Source organism: Gobio gobio, assembly GCF_949357685.1.
Source record: "Gobio gobio genome assembly, chromosome: 4".
Lineage (NCBI taxonomy): Eukaryota > Metazoa > Chordata > Actinopteri > Cypriniformes > Gobionidae > Gobio > Gobio gobio.
The window spans coordinates 24,108,632-24,128,481 of record NC_137100.1 but is presented as its reverse complement, the minus strand read 5'-3'; the positions used below and the strand labels follow the sequence as shown (position 1 = coordinate 24,128,481).

Genomic DNA, 19,850 nt, shown 5'->3' with positions numbered 1-19,850 from the left:
CTTACAGTAAACATTTCATTAGATACACTTGCACTGGAAGCTCAGTAGTTATAGGGGAAAATTACATTTCATAATTTCATATATTTAGTATTTTTTATTTATATTTTTAATCGATCTGGGTTGGAACAATACATGTATATAAATATATAAAATCCATATGTATTTAAAATAATGTAGTGCTTGTGCTTAAGTTTTAGGCATACACTATATTGCCAAAAGTATTGGGACACCCCTCCAAATCATTGAATGCAGGTGTTCTAATCACTTCCATGGCTAAAGGTGTATAAAATCAAGCACCTAGGCATGCAGACTGCTTCTACAAACAAGAGCAGTGCGTAGAGAGCTTCATGGAGTGGGTTTCCATGGCCGAGCAGCTGCATCCAAGCCTTACATCACCAAGTGCAATGCGAAGCTTAGGGTGCAGTGGTGTAAAGCACGCCGCCACTGTACTCTAGAGCAGTGGAGACTTGTTCTCTGGAGTGACGAATCACACTTCTTCATATATAATTATATAGATGCATGCAACTGTAATTATTATTAGCATTCATCATAAATAAATACACACACTCACATTCCTGAAACTGTCTGGCACAACTTTTGTGAACGTTTTTATATTACACCACAAGGCCTTGAAAAAGTTGCAAATGTTGAGCAAATGATTAATAAATATATAGTCTGACGATGGAAATAGAGGACTCAGACGAGGTGATGGAATTTGGCAGAATATTGTTACTCTTTTTTTGGCCTGGGTCATTGTCAGGAATCAGGATGTACTTGGTGATGCAACTCGTCTGCAGGGCTGTTCAGAAAAGCCTCTCATTGGATTTACTCTGATAGACCAATCCTGAAGCTAGATTAAGCTTGATACAGAAAAAAAGGAAAGGAGAAGTGCATCATTCTTTTGCAAATATCATCAGTTCACATTCATTGTGATCAGCCAGTTGAAGAGGCAGGAACAACTATAGCAAAATGTCTCATGATGGAATGTCCAGAGAGGAATATGAAGAATATCAGAAGCAGATGGTGGAAGAAAAGTAAGTTTGAATCTCTTTAAAAAAACAAACAAACATTGGGTCAGAAAATAAACTCTCACTGCATTTGTGACAGATTTATAAACTCATCAAGTATTATTCTCACAAGGAATGAATGGAAATATAGCAGCAAATATAACTACCCTTCCAAACCGACAAAAAAGATAATGATCATTACATTGGTTGAGCTGTGAAAGAAACTATACCCCCAATTTCCCCTATGGTAAATACATGTTAAATATGAGGTACCTGTTATTACATTTCTTGAATTCAACTGGTGTCTTTGCTGTTCGTTTTATATATTCCCGTTCTCTGTGTTTTCCCATCAATAAAGGATGGAGAGAGATGCAGAATATTCTACAAAAAAAGCGGAAAGGGCGTGTTTGAGGACTTGTTTAAGAGACAAATATCGACTTCCAAAGGTAAGAGTCCCATGCAGATGCAGATAAATAAATTATAGTTTATTCATATTCAATATATACAAAATTGTATTCCTAAAAACATGGTGAAAATTTTTTTCCCTCTCAATCTGATTTATGGAGTGATATCCAAAATCTCCTTAAACCTTCGACTCTAATATGTCAGCAAAATGAAACAAGAATTTCGAATCTGGCTTTATACAATGTTCAGATTTCTGTTCTGGAAATGTATGCAAATGAATTTAGATGATGCCACATTTGCATATTTAAACATATCATTTAAGAAAGTTGTAATATAAAAAGATGTGCCATTCTTAATGTAATAAATCAACTGAGGACGTATGGTGATCTTTTATCCTATTCACCTGAGGTGTCTTGCCTTAATTGAGTTATTCCTGTCCCTGACTGACTGTAAGCAGCACATTAATAGCTTCGGTTTGAAAAGATGGTTAAACTATCACGTGTGTGAAAGCTTCCATTGCAGATTGTGGCTGGAGATTAGGTTATAAAATAGTAAGACTAAAATAGTCACTCTGGATGTTTAGGGCTTAACCACCCGCAGTGATTCTCTGAACTGAGCTCTAAAAGCACTGCTGTATAGTGTGATTCTGTAGCAATTTCCAACCCGGTCGCACTGGGAAACTTGTACGGGGTAGCAATTTCATATACATTTGTATGATGTGAATCATTGGAGGTATAAGATTTTATTAATTTACATGGCCTTTTAGGTGTATAAATCTACAAAAGTCTTTTATGATTAGGCTTTTATAATCGGGCTACCTCATATATCCATGTTTTTCAAGACGGTGGGAATCCTGGTTCTTCAAAGAAAAGGAAAAAAACAGGGGTAAAGTAAAATATAGAGTATAAAACTAATTGCACGTGATGTCACCGTCGGCCTGAGTTGCTATGGTTACGCCCACTGAGAGGCAGCATTGGTTACTTTTCAGCGTGAATGCCACGAAAAATACACAAAACCAGGCCTGGCACCGGGGGGTGGGTTTGGTTGGGTTGGGTTCCCCATGGACATCCCTGTGCTCCCCTCCGGACCGAGGGAGACGGACTTAAAGGGTTCACCCAAAAATGAAAAGTCCATAAAAGTGCATCTATTCATCATATAACTGCGCCACACGGTTCCGAGGGGTTAATAAAGGCCTATCTAGCTTCCGCCAGATCGGAAAAAAACGTAACTGGTGTGCAATGTCGTCACACTTTTTCCGTAAGTTGAATTGAAGCTAGATAATTTACTTTATAAAGTTTAAATATGGATATTTTTCTTACACAAATGCATTGCTTTGCTTCAGAAGACCTTTATTAACCCCCCGGGGCCTTGTGGAGCAGTTATGCAACCATTCACTGCCATTATAATGCTTGGATTAGCCAGGACTTTTTTAATATAACTCTGATTTTATGACCATCATTATTTTTAGAGACAATGCTATCATTTACTGAAGTAGCTAAAAAGCTTGATATAACAGCATGCTAAATAAAGGTATTTGTAAAGATCGGTTTTATTTATAAAAGTCATGCTTGAGGCTTCCTTCAAAGCATGTCTGCAAACTATGCTTTCTAAGTACACAAATGTTACATATATAAGCAAAGAACTGATATTAGAATTTCTTTATTAGGTTTGATTGACATCCTGATTGTTTTTCCCAGAGCGAACAGGATGAGATTATGATTCAGCAGGCCGGAGATGACATTGACGTGCCAGATGAACTGGTCAAGATGGTGGATGGAGAGGTTCCACAGGAGGAGGAAAAGGAATCCATCATGGGCCAAATGCAGAACATGGATATGGAGCAGATCAAAGAAAAGGCTCAGGCCACATTTGTGGAGATGAAATCCAAGGCTGAGGAGAAGTGCACTGTTATGTAATGTCTAGAAGAGGTTAAAGTTGTCTAGTTGTCTAATCTTGACACTCATTTACTCTATATTGCCAAAGGTTTTGGGACGCCTGCGTTTACATGCACATGAATTTTAATGACATCCCATTCTTAATTCGTAGGGTTTATGGAGTTGGCCCACCCTGTGCAGCTATAACAGCTTCAACTCTTCTGGAAAGGCTTTCCACAAGGTTTAGGAGTGTGTTTATGGGAATTTTTGACCATTCTTCTAGAAGCGCATTTGTGAGGTCAGGCACTGATGTTGAACGAGAAGGCCTGGCTCACAGTCTCAGTCTCTAATTCATCCCCAAGGTGTTCTATCGGGTTGATGTCAGGACTCTGTGCAGGCCAGTCAAGTTCCTCCACACCAAACTCGCTCATCCATGTCTTTATGGGCCTTGCTTTGTGCTCTGGTGCGCAGTCATGTTGAAACAGGAAGGGGCCAAACTGTTCCCACAAAGTTGGGAGCATGAAATTGTCCAAAATGGACCTCGGCCATGGAAACCCATTCCATGAAGCTCTCTACGCACTGTTCTTGAACTAATCTGTTGGTCACACAAAGTTTGGAGGTTTGTAGCTATTGACTCTGCAGAAAGTTGGCGACTTCTGCGCACTGTGCCTCAGCATGCGCTGACCCCACTTTGTGATTTTACAAGTTGGCCTACCGCTTCGTGGCTGAGTTGCTGTTGTTTCCAATTGCTTCCACTTTGTTATAATACCACTAATAGTTGACCGTGGAATATTTACTAGTGAGGAAATTTCACGAATGGACTTATTGCACAGATGGCAACCTATCATGGTACCATGCTTGAATTCACTGAGCTCCTGAGAGTGACTCATTCTTTCACAAATGTTTGTAGAAGCAGTCTGCATGCCTAGGTGCTTGATTTTATGCTCCTGTGGCCATGGAAGTGATTGGAACACCTGGAATTCAGTGATTTGGAGGGGTGTCCCAATACTTTTGGCAATATAGTGTACTTATGCATAGTTTCAATAACCTGATGTTGATCACTCTTTAAGAGATCAGTGTCCTTTTTCAGAAATTAATAGTTCTTTCATTATTTTCTTTTTAATCATACTCTTTTTTTCCCTTTTGTTTCTTGATTTTCTTTTTTTAACCAAACTGTGATTGTGACTGTGATCACCGAATAATCTTAAATTGCAAAGTCAATGTTATGACTTATGACCAGTATGCTAAAAGAGGATGATGATGTTTGATTCATGCACTTTTTATTTAAAAATAAAGGTTATTTTTCTAAAAATCTGTTTAAAATACACATGAAAAAGACATGTTTAAATGTAATGAGATGAGATTTTCTTAACATAAATGATAATTTAACATGACTTAATACTTAAAGTATGTTACATTTTCTTTGCGATAAAACATTTTGAAGGTGCCGTAACAAGTTAATAACATAAAGGTGAAGACAAAAAACTGTTGGAAATTAGACATGACCACCTGGGATATCGTTTTTACATCACTACCACCACCAAATGCAAAAAATAATGCAGACAATTTATGAAATGATTATTTATAGTCTGGACATTAAGCTGGGATAGCAGACAGTATTTTAACTAACTTAAAAGACACCCTTCACCCTTAACATACTAAACCCACAATGAAAAATCATCATTTAAGCCGGGCTCAGACTACAGGAGTTTTTAAATCTTAACCGATTGTGAAATCAGTTTGCATCATCACGCACATAACGGGAATCTTCACAGATTTTCTTCTTTTAAATCTCAAACCTGCACACAAGATTTGAAAATTGTGCCGCATCACACACTATGAGATATTCTTACGATTATCATGCCAGATTTAGCACATCACGGGGAAGCGGATGTTAACAAAATCGATTTTGATACTGTGTCGCGGCAACTTGCTGTAGACATTATATGAGGAGACATTATAAAGGCAGTCGTGCTGTTGCCACATTTGACCAGCCGTTCATTCATCTCCATAGGACCCGTACAGCTGCTTTCACGGTCAATTGGCACCAATGAGAGGCAAGTCTACAAGGAGACGCTAGTGTAGAAGTACTGACGTAATCCTAGTCGTAATCATCCCGATTTAAAGGGATAGTTCACCCAAAAATTCAACCTTAATTTTATAACGTGAATACTTTGTGTGCAAAAACAAAAATAACGAATTTATTCAATTTCATTCTAGCCTGTGTCAGTCTCCTACGCAGTTTCCGTTGTAAACAGTGCATCGCTTTCGAGTTCTATGGCAGCCGATGCTGTTCACGTGAGCACCACGACGCATGCGTGTGATGATGACGCAGGAGATATATTTATTTTTAAATCCTAAATGCATGTTTGATATTGTCGGGACGGCCCCAGTGTCCGAGAGCAGATTGTGTTAAGATTTGATCTGTAAACGCTTCACATTACCAGATAATCTGGGCCGAACATTGGAACTGACCGATGCCGTGGACACGTTTTTTTTCTCAGAATGTTGGGAGGGGTAAATCGGGCATAAATCAGCCTGAATTCCCTGTAGTCTGAGCCCAGCTTACACACTCTCATGCCGTCCCAGATGTATGAATTTCTTTCTTCAGATGAACACAAATTAAGATAAATTATTTGCAAGTCCATATAATGTAAGTGTATGGGACCTTCCAAGCTGACACTTCAAAAACCACACGGAACACCCTTACATCACGCTGTGTGCTATATATTCACACACCTATAGTTACACTTCAGATGTCATTGATTCATCAACTGGGGTCATATGGGTTACCATCGTGTTTGTTTTCTGTGGTTTTTGAAGCATCAACTTTGAGGGTCCCATCCACTTGCATTATATGAACTTGTTCTAAAACTCTTCATTTGTGTTCATCTGAGAAAAGAACTGCACTCAACTCACTCAATGATGGTTATAGATTTGCAAACTATTCATGAAATCATTCTGCATGTCATCAATGTCATCAGTGGTCTCAATGGGAATGCTCGGTGGGTTTAGGAAGGGTAAGCATGGCATGTCCTCGTATTGATATGTATGGTCCCTGTGCAATCGAAAATCCTCACAACCCCCTACAGCTCCGTGGAGAGGCTCGCAGACGTTGAGGTAGGGGCTGGCGTTCTGCTGGTGGAAGCAGGGGCTGTGGAAGCGGCGGTCAGATCCGGGGCTGTGGCTGGGGCTGGTCGAGGGGCTGTGCGGAATGTGACACGTCAGCTGGCAGCTGTTCTTCCTAGTGGGGCGGTTGAGATCCAGTTTGGCGGTGAGGGGCTTGCCGATATTAACGTCCATGTTCCACTGGACCAGGTCATCTAGGGAGTTAAACTGGACTTGTAGGCAGACAGTGAAAGCTAGTTCCTCCTATAAAACCGGAAGAAAGTGAGAAGAAAAAAAAGGGATCAATGTAGTTTTGAATAAGTATTTCTAGATTATGTGTTGATGAAGTTGAGATGTACCTTGAGTTTCTGCACTGAGCTGAGTCTGGTGTAGAGGCAGTGCTGAGGAAGACTGCCTGAAAGTAAGAAACTTCCCGTTTCCTCCAGAGTTTCCTTATTCATTAGCTTAGGGTCTACATCCAAGTCCTTCAAAGTCAGATTCAAAGCATTCATGTTTATTGCAAACACATGTTGAGAAACACATTTCATTTCAAGAATGCTATTAATCCAATTAAGATACTTAAAAAAAAAGATTAGTTATACTGTATAGCTAAATAATTAGCCAGATTAGTATTTCATTTATTTCTCTTGATGTACACTACCATTCAAAATGTTGGGGTCTGTATGATTTTTTATGTTTTTGAAAACCGTTTCTTATGCTCACCAAAGCTGCATTTCTTTAATCAAAATACTGTAAAAACAATACTGTAAAATCTATTTTTATATATTTTAAAACGTAATGTATTCCTCTGATGGCAAAGCTGAAATTTTAGCATCATTACTCCAGTCTTCAGTGTCACATGATCCTTTAGAAATCATTCTAAAATGCCGATTTGCTGCTCATGAAACATTTCTTATTATTATCAATGTTAAAAACTGATATGCTGCTTAGTATTTTTGTGGAAACCATGATACATTTTTTCAAGAACTTATTTGAAATAGAAGTTTTTGCATCATTATAAATGTGATTACTCTCATTTTTTATTAATTTAATGCTTCCTTGATGAATAAAAGTATACTTTAAAAAGTGTTTATTTTCTTATACTGACCCCAAACCTTTGAACGGTAGTGTATATGAATAAATAACGAGATCTTGCAGATTCATCTTCGAAATGAAAAAAGACCACTAACCAGAGGAAGGTTAGTTATGTGCGCCTGGCATGACAGCATCTCCTCTGGCTTTTTCACAATGCTGGTGTAGATGACCAGCACATTGGAGAACTCAGCAGCGAAGTCCATTTTTATCTGAACTCCACAGTCAAAGTCAAGAGTTTTACTCTCCGGCAGTTCTGGGTTAAAATATGAAAATGTTACATTAGTACATTAATTTCCAGTACTATTTCACTTATCTTGAACTATCATCTGTTTTAAAGGGATAGTTCACCAAAAAAATTAAAATTCTGTCATCATTTACTCACCCTCAAGTTGTTCCAAACCTGTATTAATTTTGTTCTTCTGCTGGACACAAAAAATATATTTTGAAGAATATGGGTAACCAAACAGTTGATAGACCCCATTGACTTGGTATTTTTTTTCCATACTATGGAAATCAATGGGGCCCATCAACTGTTCGGTTAACCATATTCTTCAAAATATCTTAAAAAGAAAGAAATGCATACAGGTTTGGAACAAGTTGAGGGCTTGGAGTTACTTGAGAAGTAAATGATATGGGTATTGTCAATAATGAAAAAGAGGTGAACATTTTTCAGATTTCAATTAAAACATACTGTTGATAAAATAATAATTTATATCAAAATAATAATTTGTAGCAAAATAAAAATGCACTGAACATTTGTTAGAGAAAAAAAATATGGTTGATTGAAATAAACCAACTTAACGGTTACTTAATTTAATAAATGATAAAAAAATACATTACATTTTTGGATAGCGTTTTTTGGTTGATACATTGTAATAATTGATTTTGATACATTTTTTTAATCATCTTTCACATTACTTGCAACTAAAATAAAACAATTTAAATATGCATTTTTTTGTAATTATTAATATTCTGTTTAACCACTGCTTACATCTTGACAAAAATTAGATTTTTTAATACTGTTACTTATATGAGTTGCACACTATTTTGAAGTAGCTGAAAATACCATGTGCTTTAGACCAGAGCATGTTGTGTGCCTCGGCTGGATCGGAGTAGTCCCCGGAGCGGATGGGATCGGTGAGGGATCGTCTCTCTGACAGGCTGCTGCGGATCTCTAGAGCCTGCTTTCCCTTTGTGGGGTCAAACTGACCCATATCTACAAATAATCAGTACAGTTGTTTGATAATGAAGACACACCAAGCACAGGTAGATGAAATATACATTTTTAACTGACATATTTCAATTATATTTGATTTATTTGAAATTCCAAATTAATCTTTAAAATAACAACATATGTTAAGTAGAAGTAGTAGTCATAGTGCAAAATAAGCAAGTACTGAAAATAGCAGTACTATTTTCAAATCAGTTAATCATTTGTTTGAGCTTAATGGACCTGCATTTAACTAATAAAAGCTGTAATGCTTCATTTAACTTCAACAGGCTTGTGGTTCCCTCACCTTCAGCCACACTGTCCAGCAGAACAGTTATCTTCTCGTCCTCTAGGAGGCGCTCCTTCAGGAATTTGATAAAGACTCCATTGGTGAATCCACTTGAACTCAATTCAAAAGCCTCAGCATCTTGGCAACTTCACAAAAATAATATATCACGGCGTAACATGTCAGATAGAGAACATACTTCAGCATGTTATTTCTGGATGAAAAAGAAAGATGGAAAAACTCACGTGGCATATCCAAACACAATATTGGCTGTAACTTTGAGCATGACATTTGGCATGGCTTCGTCATGTACATTTCTGAAACAAAATGTAAAAGTGTTAGAATGATGACAACCAATGTATGATTTACCAATGTGAATATGGTGTATTATCACAAAATCCCTACCTTTTCCTGCACATATCCAGGAGGAACACATTGAGTCCAGTCTCCTTCTCCTGCATCAGTTTCAGAATGCTCTGAACACAGAGACAGTTGCCTGAGCGGTATGGATTTGGGGCATCCACAGGCACCATGAAGCTGTTCCCAAAGTTCTCATAACCATGTCCAGCATAATACAACAAACCTACAGGGAGGAGCATTCACCAAAGAGTCAGTTTGCCCAAAAAAGAAAATCCTGTCACCATTTACTCACCCTCATGTCGTTCCAAAGCCACATGACTTTCTCTCTACTGTCGAACACAAAAGAAGGTATTTTAAATATTGTCTAGTCTGTTTTTTCCATATGACGAAAACTGATGGTGAATCGCACTGTCAAGCCCCAAAAAGGACACAAAACTACCATAAAGGTAGTCCAGTTTGACTCGTGTGCTGAATGATAGCTTTGCAAGTTGTTATTTGCTGAGAATCTACCCCTTTGTGGCAGCCCTTAATTCAAACTTGCCTACATACTAGACATATGATGGTATCAAATTTTCGTATCACAATGGCTGCTGAAACATTTATCATGGTATACGGTATTTTCACAGTATTGAATTACAAAAACAAGTTGAAAAGATAAACTTCAGTGTTGTTCTCTTAATAACAAGTTTAATAACTTTTTTTAAATAACAAAAAGAAGCATTAATGTTTAAATTCAACAAAACAATGCACAATGAAATTAAAGTATAAAGTATTAAAAAAAAAAAACTTTTTCAAGCAATATCAAGATATCTTTTCAGGACTGGCATGTTTTAGTCAAGATTAAAAATGTGTTAGTTAGTCTAAACAAATGTTTGGGAACACGCCGACTTTTTGGGACTTTAGCTTATTCACCGTACCCCCCCAGAGTTATATAAGTCCATACATACCATTCTCATCTCTGTGCCATAACTCTGTCTGACGCACCCACCGCTAGCCTAGCTTAGCACAAAGACTGGATAAACGGTTCCAGCTAGCCTACTGCTCAATAAGTGACAAAATAACGCCAACATTTTCCTATTTACATGTTGTGATGTGTATAGTTACATCGTGTACTAAGGCCGACAGAAAATGAAAAGTTGCGATTTTCTAGAATGGTATGTATGGACTTATCTAACTCTGAGGGACACAGTGAATAAGCTAAAGTCCCAAAAAGTTGGCGTGCTCCTTTAAAGTCACCATGAAATCAAAGGGCTTGTTTACACCTGGTCATGTGTTTTTACTGATCGGATATCTATCTAATTTATCAAAACGATTCCATTTACACTAGGTCACATAAATGTGTCTCCGCAAAACGGATATAAATCCGATCTTCAATTCCCTTGCTATATGCAGATTTAATGGAGTTCACGTCACCGAAAGCAACAGATATAAGCTGCATTTTATTGATCATCAGCTAATTTAAAAATCAAAAACGGCAATAGATTTTATTTCCTTACTTTTAATGAAGATGACTGTGTATTGAGCATCTGCAACTTACTTAGGGTTTTATTTGCGATAGTTTGTGCGTTGGCTTGATGAAGAGATACTCAGCTGCTCATCTGCGTTTGATGCGTGCTGCAGTAGCGCTGTCATATCTGGCTATAATAACATGTCATATAGAGCCTATAACACGCTCTCACACGTTTATTTTTTGGCATTGTTGGGAGGAGTAACATTTACATATGTGGTTTCAACAACCAGATGCATTTAGACTTGATCAGTTTTGACTGGAATGCGGCCCAGACCACCTCCTGAAGTGGTTTGAGCGATCGGATTTAAATCCATCTCGAATGCGTTTAGGAGGGCATTAGCTATCCGATCAGAGAAAACGCATGAGCAGGTGTAAACAAGCCCAAAATGGACGATTCTTGTTTTTATGGAATATTGTAGTATTTATTATCTTTAATTAAAAGAACTCCCCTTTCCTTCTTGCAGCAACATCTCATTTCTAATGACGTTTCTCTAGAACAATCTGTCAATCACGAGATCACAGCAATAGCAAACCCAAACGCGATCCAATCAATTTTCTGAAAATAAAGTGCCGCCCTACATTTTTCTTGTTCAAGAAGCCATTTCAATCAGGCATACGTCACAATACGGAAGAAAGGACTATCGCAACTACCATTTCATTTTACTTTAAGTATTTAAAGGGGTCCTATAATGCCCCTTTTTACAAGATGTAAAATAAGTCTGTCCCCAAGAGTGTGTATGTGAAGTTTTAGCTCAAAATACCCGACAGATCATTTTTATAGCATGTTAAAATTGTCACTTTTTGAGGGTGAGCAAAAACGCACCGTTTTTGTGTTTGTCCCTTTAAATGCAAATGAGCTGGTGCCCCGGCACCCTTTTAGGAAGAGGGCGGAGCTTCAAGAGCTCTAGCAGCTCCGATTACTTCACATAGACACGCACTGAAAAGGTTTGAAACTGTTCAGCCTTTTATGTTCAAACCGGAGTCAGACATTGATAGAGAGACTCACAAAGAAGTGACATGTAGAATGCTACAGGACATTTCTGAATGGTTAGTTGGTGAATTTATGTAGTTTATGTGGAGTTAACTATCTTCAAGTCATTGATTAGCATATTCTGTCAGGATAATCTATAAATCGCTCGTGTGGGAACTGTTGTAAGAGCCAGAAAATATTTGCTGCATGAAGATAGAACAGGTATAGTTTAGTTTAATTACGGTTATAACTTATGTTGTCATCTTGCTTTTATGGCATGCTATTGCATTTGTGTTACGTACTATTGCAATAAATGCTCAAACAGCAAAATGACACACTGACTAAAGTTAAAAAAGTGAAATCATAATCAACCACCCCTTTAAACAAATATTAAGCATTTTCACAGCTTGTCTGCCTTTTTTCTTCTTCTCATCAATGTAAAAAATAGGCCTAAATATTTACGCAACATACACGCAGTGATGTAAATTTTGATAAAAAAGCTAATATGCAAGGTATCTAGAATTATTCATACACTGTTCATTTTCACAATATTACACCAAATATCAGCACAGGTCTAGTACATTTTTAAACATGGCACATTAAAATGTGTTGTACCAGATTTGGCATCAAAGATGTCAAATGTCATTAATTCTCTTGTATCTAAAAACTGATAGGTGAAACGGCAAGTTTTATTATGTGAAAGCTCAAAGAGAAGTACTTTAATGGTGCTTTTTTTTACTTTTTGGAGTCTGTACACTTCTGTTACATGGAAATGAGAAGTGTGATCTCCTTTTGTGCTCCACAGAAGAAATAAAATTATACAGGTGGAATGACATGAGGGTGAGTAAATGGTGAGAAAATATAGTAACTAATAGTCTTCTAATTACCACTAACATCCAATTAGTTGTAGTCTTACACATTGCAGGATGGCATGGTTATTATGGCAATTATATACTTTCCAAAAATTGTGTTTGTTTGATCTTTCGAGGCAATTACAATGTTTAAAGCAGACTACGGTAGCATAAACGATATAGCAGAAGCCACAGTACCATAAACTCCCTTATGAAGCAGGGACAAGAATTCCTCCACGGCGTTCCGCATCTCTGACTCTGTCAGATCCAGCAGAGACACCACTTTAAAGTTGAGCTGCCGCAGCAGATTAGTGAGGTCGTACACATCAACCATGGGCGCCTTCAGCTGTGGGTGGTTTCGATATGTGAGGTTACCGATCAGAAGGGCCACTTTGTCTGTAGCTGAAGGGAGAAACACATATTCACTTGGAAATGTCTCTTCAAGTTAAATGAATTCATAGAATATATTTGGTCTACTCACCATAAGGTTTCTCAAGACTGTAATCTGATTTTAAAAAAAAGTCATAATTATTCACTGACGTACTAAAAGCAAGAAATCTTTGAGACTGAATGTGATGGGAACACAAAAACTTACCCTTATCAATAGTCAGAAAGTCATCTGAAAAAGAAATACATAGGTATTCAGAGGATTCTTCTCAGAAGGCACGATGATGATTACAGTAATGAAAAGATAATTATAGATCACAAATAGAATATATTTTAAAGACAAAAAAAATGAGATTTGACCCAATCCTGCCACAGTGAACCCTTAAAGCTACTACACACAATTGATCATGTTCTCATGCTGCATTTATTACAATTTGAATGGGAAATTTTTTCAACAGACATGCAGAGCTGCATTACCGAAGGCATCATATCTATCAAAGTGTTCTCCGCCACCTCAATCAGTAATAGTCAGAAGACATTTAAAAGTGTTTTCCAGGTTCAATACAAGCTCAACTGTGGCATGCTGTCGATCCCCATAGAAAAATGTGCGTTTAATGTAATGCATTCACATTATTTGTGGCATTGCTGTTGATGGAGCTTGTTTTGAACCTGAAACGTTCATTAAAAGCTGTTATAGCATGCATTAATCGGTATGATGATTAGGTATGACATGCACCACATTCAGATTGATGCCAAAAGTCCCTTGGTGTTAGAGAGGTGCCACTACATCTTACATAATACCTTCAGAGCACTCCATTGCGCCTGAAATTTGAGGAGATATTCTTGGCTCTTTCATTTCAGAATGGCAAGGATTTTCTTGAGGAAGAACAAGGGGTTGGACCACAAAATGAGTATATAAAGTTAAAAGAGAATTTTAACTTAAAAAGAGAGCAGCTCACACTTCTTTATTGATAACTCTGAATAAGGCAGTCCACTAACCCTGCCATACAAATCCACATTACAGTAGAGGTTACCATCTCTGCACTAGAGTTGGATAGGATACACTTAACATTGCACAGACTATTTTTTGGCATTACTAGTTATTTATGTTAGATACACTTGTAACTCACTACTGTTCAGACAACTGGTTTGATCAGAAAATATCTAACCAAATATAAAAATAAATATAAAACAAAAGACTTGATGCATACCAATAACAACATCAACTTCATTGCTCCATGTTCGTTCATTAGTGCAGAAGATCTCGCAGCGATATCTTCCCTGGTGCTCTGGCAACAAATTCTTTACCTATTTTAATGGAAAACATATTTTCACTCTCACTTCACTGAAACAAAGATTTTAAAAAAAAGTTGTAAATAAAACAAAGATTACTGGAGCATGTTTTACAAGAAAATTCAGTCTGCTCGGTTCAAATGGACTAGTTATACATTTAGTTTTATGATCTCTTTATGAACTTTTTGGAGTGACAAAGTGGTAGTTGCGTAGACTGTCAATGGAGGGACAGAAATGTTCTCATTTAAAATATCTTAATTTGTGTTTCGAAGATTAACAAAAGTCTTATGGGTTTGGAACGACATGAGGTTGAGTAACTGATAATTTTTTTTTTTTTTTTTTGGTTGAACCAAACCTTTAAAATGTTTAAAGTTTAATTCATTACTTGCTGTTTCTATGTAATTATTTGTCAAATTTGCAAGCAATTCCTAAGTGAAATTAGTTTCAAAGTAAATCTTACACCATTTATTCCTCCAGTGTGGGCTCTTTTTATAAAGGGGTCCTATTATGTCCGTTTACAAAGTCTTGATTTTGGGGTGCACTAAAATATGTATTCATGTTTGATTGTTTAAAAAATTCATTCTTTTTCACACGTTTTAAAATATTACAACACCTCTCTCCTCAGTCTGGCTCAAATACGCCATTTTCGATGAAGCCCCTTCTTTCAGAAATTTGAAAGTGTGTGTGATTTGTTATCTGGCCCAGTGTGTTGTGATTGGCAGCGCTTAGCGCATGTTCGGGAAATGCCCCGCCCTCCATAACTGCAAGTTCTTCTCTTGTGTAAATATTACGGATGGCATCAATTTCAAACCAATTCGAGCCCAGATAATTTCATGCACAGACTTTTTAGAGCACGGATTTCACAAGACGTCACAGTGGTATGTTTTTTGTAATTTTCTTATACATTATTACACATTATAGATATCCACCATTTAATCGTGATATTTGTCAGAAAACTAAGGTAATACAAACAGAAATTGATCACAAAACCATGGTTACCATGGTTAAGGAGCAGTGAACCGTCTTACAAAAGCACAAGCTTACAAAAGCAACAGAAAACAAGCTATTCTCCATAAAGTGCAGTGCACAGATAAACGTTGGGGTTATAATGTTTAGGAACAGTGTTTAAAATAAGTTAACCATTCTAAGTTCGTCGGCCTTTGGAAGGTCAAACAGACCTTCAAATATTTTTTGCATATTCCGTGAGAATTATTTAAATGAGTAACATTGTGACTTCATAAGATCCGGAAAAATTGCGTTGTAGTCCAAACGAGGGGGACGATTCTGTTAAATAAAATATCTCCCTTTGGAGTGGACTTTGAGCTTTGTAACCTTGAAGATCATTTTTATACTGAAACCGGAACATTACACACTAACTAAATTTGAAAAAGTGGACAAGCATAATAGGACCCCTCTGATCTACTGCATCCAAACTGTTTCAGACACAAAGTACAATACAATATATAGTACAATAGTAAATGTATCCTCTCACAGTGTACTTTCTCCTGTTGGCTTTTTTGATCGGCACTCCATTTCTGTACCATTGATATTGAGGTAGGGGTCTGCCAACAGCGCCACACTCCAGATAGAGTAGATCACCCACCAGCAGCCTTTGAGGCTGAGGATGGATCAGGACCCTCGGCCTGCCCTCTGACGCCAAAGACACTAATCCTGTACAAAAAAGCATCCATTTGGATACCAATGACACACAGTGAATATATCATGGCAATTGAAACTAATTTATCTCTTGTCTCTACTGATCAGAAATGATTTACCATATCTTGGTGGAACATCAAGGACATCTACTTGGGCCCAGTGACTGAACTCATATGTGTTTCCACAGTTCACCCTACATATGTAAAACCCTGCATCTTTGACCTGAACTGGGCTGAACACCAGGTCTGGGGAAGAGCTGTTATGTACCTGAAGTATTGAGTAAGTTATATGATTCATGTGAATGACTGAAAATGAATTATGTTCCTCATTGTAACATCCTAAGTTTACCCACCTCTTCCGTTCTCTTAAACCACTGGAACTGCACATTTGAAGAACCAACAGCACAACAACTGAGACGAAGGTTGTGTCCAGTAATGACAGCCACAGACTGCGGCTGGACGAGGATTTGAATTCCTGTGAGATCAATTGAGAAAACAGCATCTGAAACTGGCTAATGAATGCAAATAAATCACTTATCTGCACAAAATCTATCTGTCAGAATTGTCATGCATGTAATTTACAAAGTTGCATGTTTGTTTATTAAATATTTTGGCAAATTTTATAATGCTTTCAGTTACCAATAAGAGTGTAAAGGTGCAGCCACATTTACTGATGTTCTGCTAATTTTTGCAGGCAAAATCCAGTCATTTCGATAGCAATCCACGCGATCAGGAATTTTGCGTGAAGCCGAAAAATATGCAGATTTTGCAACAGGTTCAAACTGGTCATGCGTATTCAGTGCACTGATCAAAAGAAAGCTGATTGGTTTAAAAGGGATTTCCGTCTGAGCTTCATACATCGCTACACTAGACCAGAGGTTTTTTAAACTTTATGATGCCAAGGGCCCCCAAATATGATGAACCTTTCATGAGGGACCCCCTTCCTAAAATCCATCTATATATTTTTATGTATGAAAAAACATTTAAACTGTTAGATAAATAGTAAAAGTGACATATTGTTTCTGAACTTAAATTGGCTATACTTAATGTTGGATGCATAAACCTGAAGAAGTCCTTTTCAATTAAAAATTATTTCTATAAGCAACTTTCACAATAAATGTACATAAGCAGCTTACGTACTGCTTTAAGAATACTTACTGCCTTACAATCCCAGTGAGCAAGAGAAAGTGCACTATAGTGAGAAAAACTCACTTGAAAGAAAGAAAAGCAAGCATATACAATTCTGGAAAGTATGTATACAGTAATAAAGGAGAAACATTTAGAAATGAAACAGTTAGATTGTTTAGTAGACTTTAACAGTTTTTGCTTTGTCTTTTTATTCTCTGAAATTTTCTGGGGACCCCTTAGAACAATCTGGAGGACCCCAGTTTGAAAACCCCTGCACTAGACAATAGACAATGCCCGCAAAAATTTGCCGAAACTGAGTGACCACACCTTAACACATTTTCCTTATTTAAATCCATTTCACAGAATTCAGATTTTCCCTTGATAATCAGTTAACAAAATGTGATATAAATATATTCTGTGTGGGACTATGTTACTTCTTCATGCATTTGTCAATGTCATGTTAGAATTTCACTTTAACGTCTTTTATGATTAAATATCTGATTACAAAACAATCAACATCAGATAATGCGATGCAGCATTGTACTGATGAGACATAAACTCTCTCTTTGTACCTGGAGGTTTGAGGCACTGCAGGGCATCCGTATGACCCATGAACTGTAGAAACTCAACCAGTTCACCCAACATACATCCTTGGTCTCCAATGAGTTTGAGCAGAGTGCGGGAGGGACTCCCATCCACCTCCAAAGCCTTCAGAGAACACATGTCCATATCATCGAGACTGTGCATGTGAGCGGAAAGAGAAAACAAGAAAAAGACTGAGTTTATTAGTGTATTAAAAGGAAATGTGAATAGAGAAAAATAGAGAGCTTTTACCTCACTTTGAATCGCCTGCCACTTTTCACTGTCACAATCTCCCCCAGTTTTCGCCATCCCTTATTGTTGGCCTTGTCAAGAGACTCACAGAGCCTCTTTAACACAGATTCTTTCAAGAAATTTATGTTCAAAGAGTTGTCATTCAAATCTGACATGATTGATGATAACGGCTCATAGACGACTGCGATTGGCTGAGATTTTAAATGTTCAGCAAAGCACCTGCAATATGGGACATTGACAAGACATTTCAGGCAGTGTCCTGAGATGTGATATACTTCATATGAAAAAATCAAGATACATAAAAAGATAATATATAGCACTTTTTTTAAATAAATTAATTTGGCACCACATGACATGAAATAAAGTGCAAAAAATATTGAACTAAAAAACATGACCAACACCTAAAATATAAACTTTACCTTAAAATGTATTATAATATTTAGAAAAATATTATTTTTTTTGCACACTGAAACTATTATATATATATATGCACCTTCATATTTTGCGCACCTTAATGTTGTTCCAAACCTGTAAGACTTTATTTCTGTCCGTGGAATACAAACAAATGAGATGCTAGAGAGAATGACATCCAAAGTCACCATTGTATCGAAACATGCAATGAATGGAGAGTCGACTGAAACTTTATTCTGCCTAATATCTTTTTTATGTTTCACAGAAGAAAGTTAGTCGACACGGGTTTGGAACGAGAAGAAGATAAGCAGCCTACGTTACCTGCATGAAGGCAGTCATGAAGTTAACATTTTAATTTATTGTGAAAGGTACCTTTAAGATAGTTTCACTTTTTACAGTGAGTGCACAACAACCGAATGTTGAGTGATGAATGTGTGTTAACTAGCCTAACGTTAGCCAGCGCAATTCCTTCCTGAACAAAAATTCAAATGCAGATTACTCAACTGTTATACATTTCTAAATGTAAATGTTCATGCAAACAAACAGAGATAAAACAGATCAGAATTCACCAGAAAAAGAGTAGCCTAATATCAGAAAGTGTAAACATCGAGCGCACATACCGCAGGCAGATCAGATGCTGACAATGACATGAATCCCATTATTTACATGCATCCCATTTATCCTTCGCTGCACTGACTGATGCGGGGAAATCCAACAAAATATACGTGTATGTGTGTGTACGCATCACTTCCTGATGTCAAACAAAGAGGAAGGTGTTCATCTCGTCTCTCCCGAGTTCAAAGAGTCCTTAAACGGAAGTGTGTTCTTATATAGTCAAAAAGACAGAGAGACAGAGAGACTCTGTTCATAAATATAAAGTACACTAAGAATGACAGACTGAGCCCTGTGAGAGGACCAGTTGACCAATTCAAACGATTTTAATAATGGCCAGATCTTCAACATATTGAGCAGTTTTGGTAGCCTACTCTGCCACCATATTAGCTACACATAGCCTAATATATAGGCTATAGGCCTATATTATTTACATTTTGCTTACACACAGTGTGAGCACAGCAGTTCTCAACCTTTTTGACTCCTTTATGACTTTGTTTTTTTTTTTTTACTGCAGGATTAAGAATAAGTTTTTTTTAAATTTATGTTTAACTCAGTTTCTATCCCCTAAAATATGTTAGAAAAGTGTATAAAAATGCTCATGAAGTTATAGCATAGCCTTCACGGCAAGTTTTCTTACTCAGTATTTTTGTCTCGTTTTCTATTGCAAATATCTACAAATTCTTAAATCAAGCTACATTTATTTGAGAAGCAAAATTAAGATAACAACCCCAGGTTTTAACGACAAGGCTAAAGTCCCAGACTAAAATTCAAGTCCTATCAGAGTATTACAAAAAGAATAGTTAGAACCCCAGCAACTGTCCATCTTTTTATCTGTCTGTAAGTTACCTGTC

The 19,850-nt window shown here is 37.1% G+C and overlaps 2 protein-coding genes across 10 annotated transcripts; one reads left to right on the top strand and one right to left on the bottom strand.

The window, feature by feature from the left end:
* The first annotated feature begins 866 nt into the window (after nt 1–866).
* On the top strand, nt 867–4,783 carry cplx4b (complexin 4b). Of its 2 annotated transcripts, XM_079816276.1 has the most exons (4): nt 867–1,034; nt 1,366–1,453; nt 3,110–3,340; nt 3,459–4,678. In XM_079816276.1, the coding sequence occupies exons 1-3, from the start codon at nt 970–972 to the stop codon at nt 3,326–3,328; spliced, it is 372 nt and encodes a 123-aa protein (XP_079672402.1). In that variant the 5' UTR covers nt 867–969; the 3' UTR covers nt 3,329–3,340; nt 3,459–4,678. The 2 variants fall into 2 exon arrangements, with proteins under 2 accessions (XP_079672402.1, XP_079672401.1); XM_079816275.1 differs by having other exon boundaries at nt 3,110–4,783.
* malt1 (MALT paracaspase 1) lies at nt 4,546–19,189 on the bottom strand. Of its 8 annotated transcripts, none has more exons than XM_079816270.1 (18): nt 19,005–19,183; nt 18,757–18,856; nt 17,974–18,192; nt 17,712–17,878; nt 16,365–16,486; nt 16,132–16,279; nt 15,849–16,027; nt 14,275–14,371; nt 13,865–13,939; nt 13,158–13,211; nt 12,875–13,078; nt 9,391–9,568; nt 9,231–9,302; nt 9,007–9,134; nt 8,556–8,705; nt 7,585–7,742; nt 6,754–6,879; nt 4,552–6,658 (listed from the first exon to the last, which is right to left on the bottom strand). In XM_079816270.1, the coding sequence occupies exons 3-18, from the start codon at nt 18,126–18,128 to the stop codon at nt 6,206–6,208; spliced, it is 2,466 nt and encodes an 821-aa protein (XP_079672396.1). In that variant the 5' UTR covers nt 18,129–18,192; nt 18,757–18,856; nt 19,005–19,183; the 3' UTR covers nt 4,552–6,205. The 8 variants fall into 8 exon arrangements, with proteins under 8 accessions (XP_079672400.1, XP_079672396.1, XP_079672397.1 ...); XM_079816271.1 differs by lacking the exon at nt 18,757–18,856 and adding an exon at nt 13,272–13,295 and having other exon boundaries at nt 13,158–13,181; XM_079816274.1 differs by lacking the exons at nt 13,865–13,939; nt 18,757–18,856 and adding an exon at nt 13,272–13,295 and having other exon boundaries at nt 4,546–6,658; nt 13,158–13,181.
* Between the last annotated feature and the right edge of the window lie 661 nt (nt 19,190–19,850).

Excerpts from the sequence above, each read along its gene's own strand:
- cplx4b (XM_079816275.1), top strand. The coding sequence starts at position 970 with ATGTCTCATGATGGAATGTCCAGAGAGGAATATGAAGAATATCAGAAG. Across the intron at positions 1,035-1,365 it reads AAGCAGATGGTGGAAGAAAA|GATGGAGAGAGATGCAGAAT; the intron begins GTAAGTTTGAAT and ends CCATCAATAAAG. Across the intron at positions 1,454-3,109 it reads ACAAATATCGACTTCCAAAG|AGCGAACAGGATGAGATTAT; the intron begins GTAAGAGTCCCA and ends TGTTTTTCCCAG.
- malt1 (XM_079816267.1), bottom strand. The coding sequence starts at position 18,329 with ATGTCATGTGGTGCCAAATTAATTTATTTAAAAAAAGTGCTATATATT. Across the intron at positions 8,706-9,006 it reads GCTGGACAGTGTGGCTGAAG|ATATGGGTCAGTTTGACCCC; the intron begins GTGAGGGAACCA and ends GATTATTTGTAG. Across the intron at positions 7,743-8,555 it reads GCTCTGGTCTAAAGCACATG|AACTGCCGGAGAGTAAAACT; the intron begins GTATTTTCAGCT and ends ATTTTAACCCAG.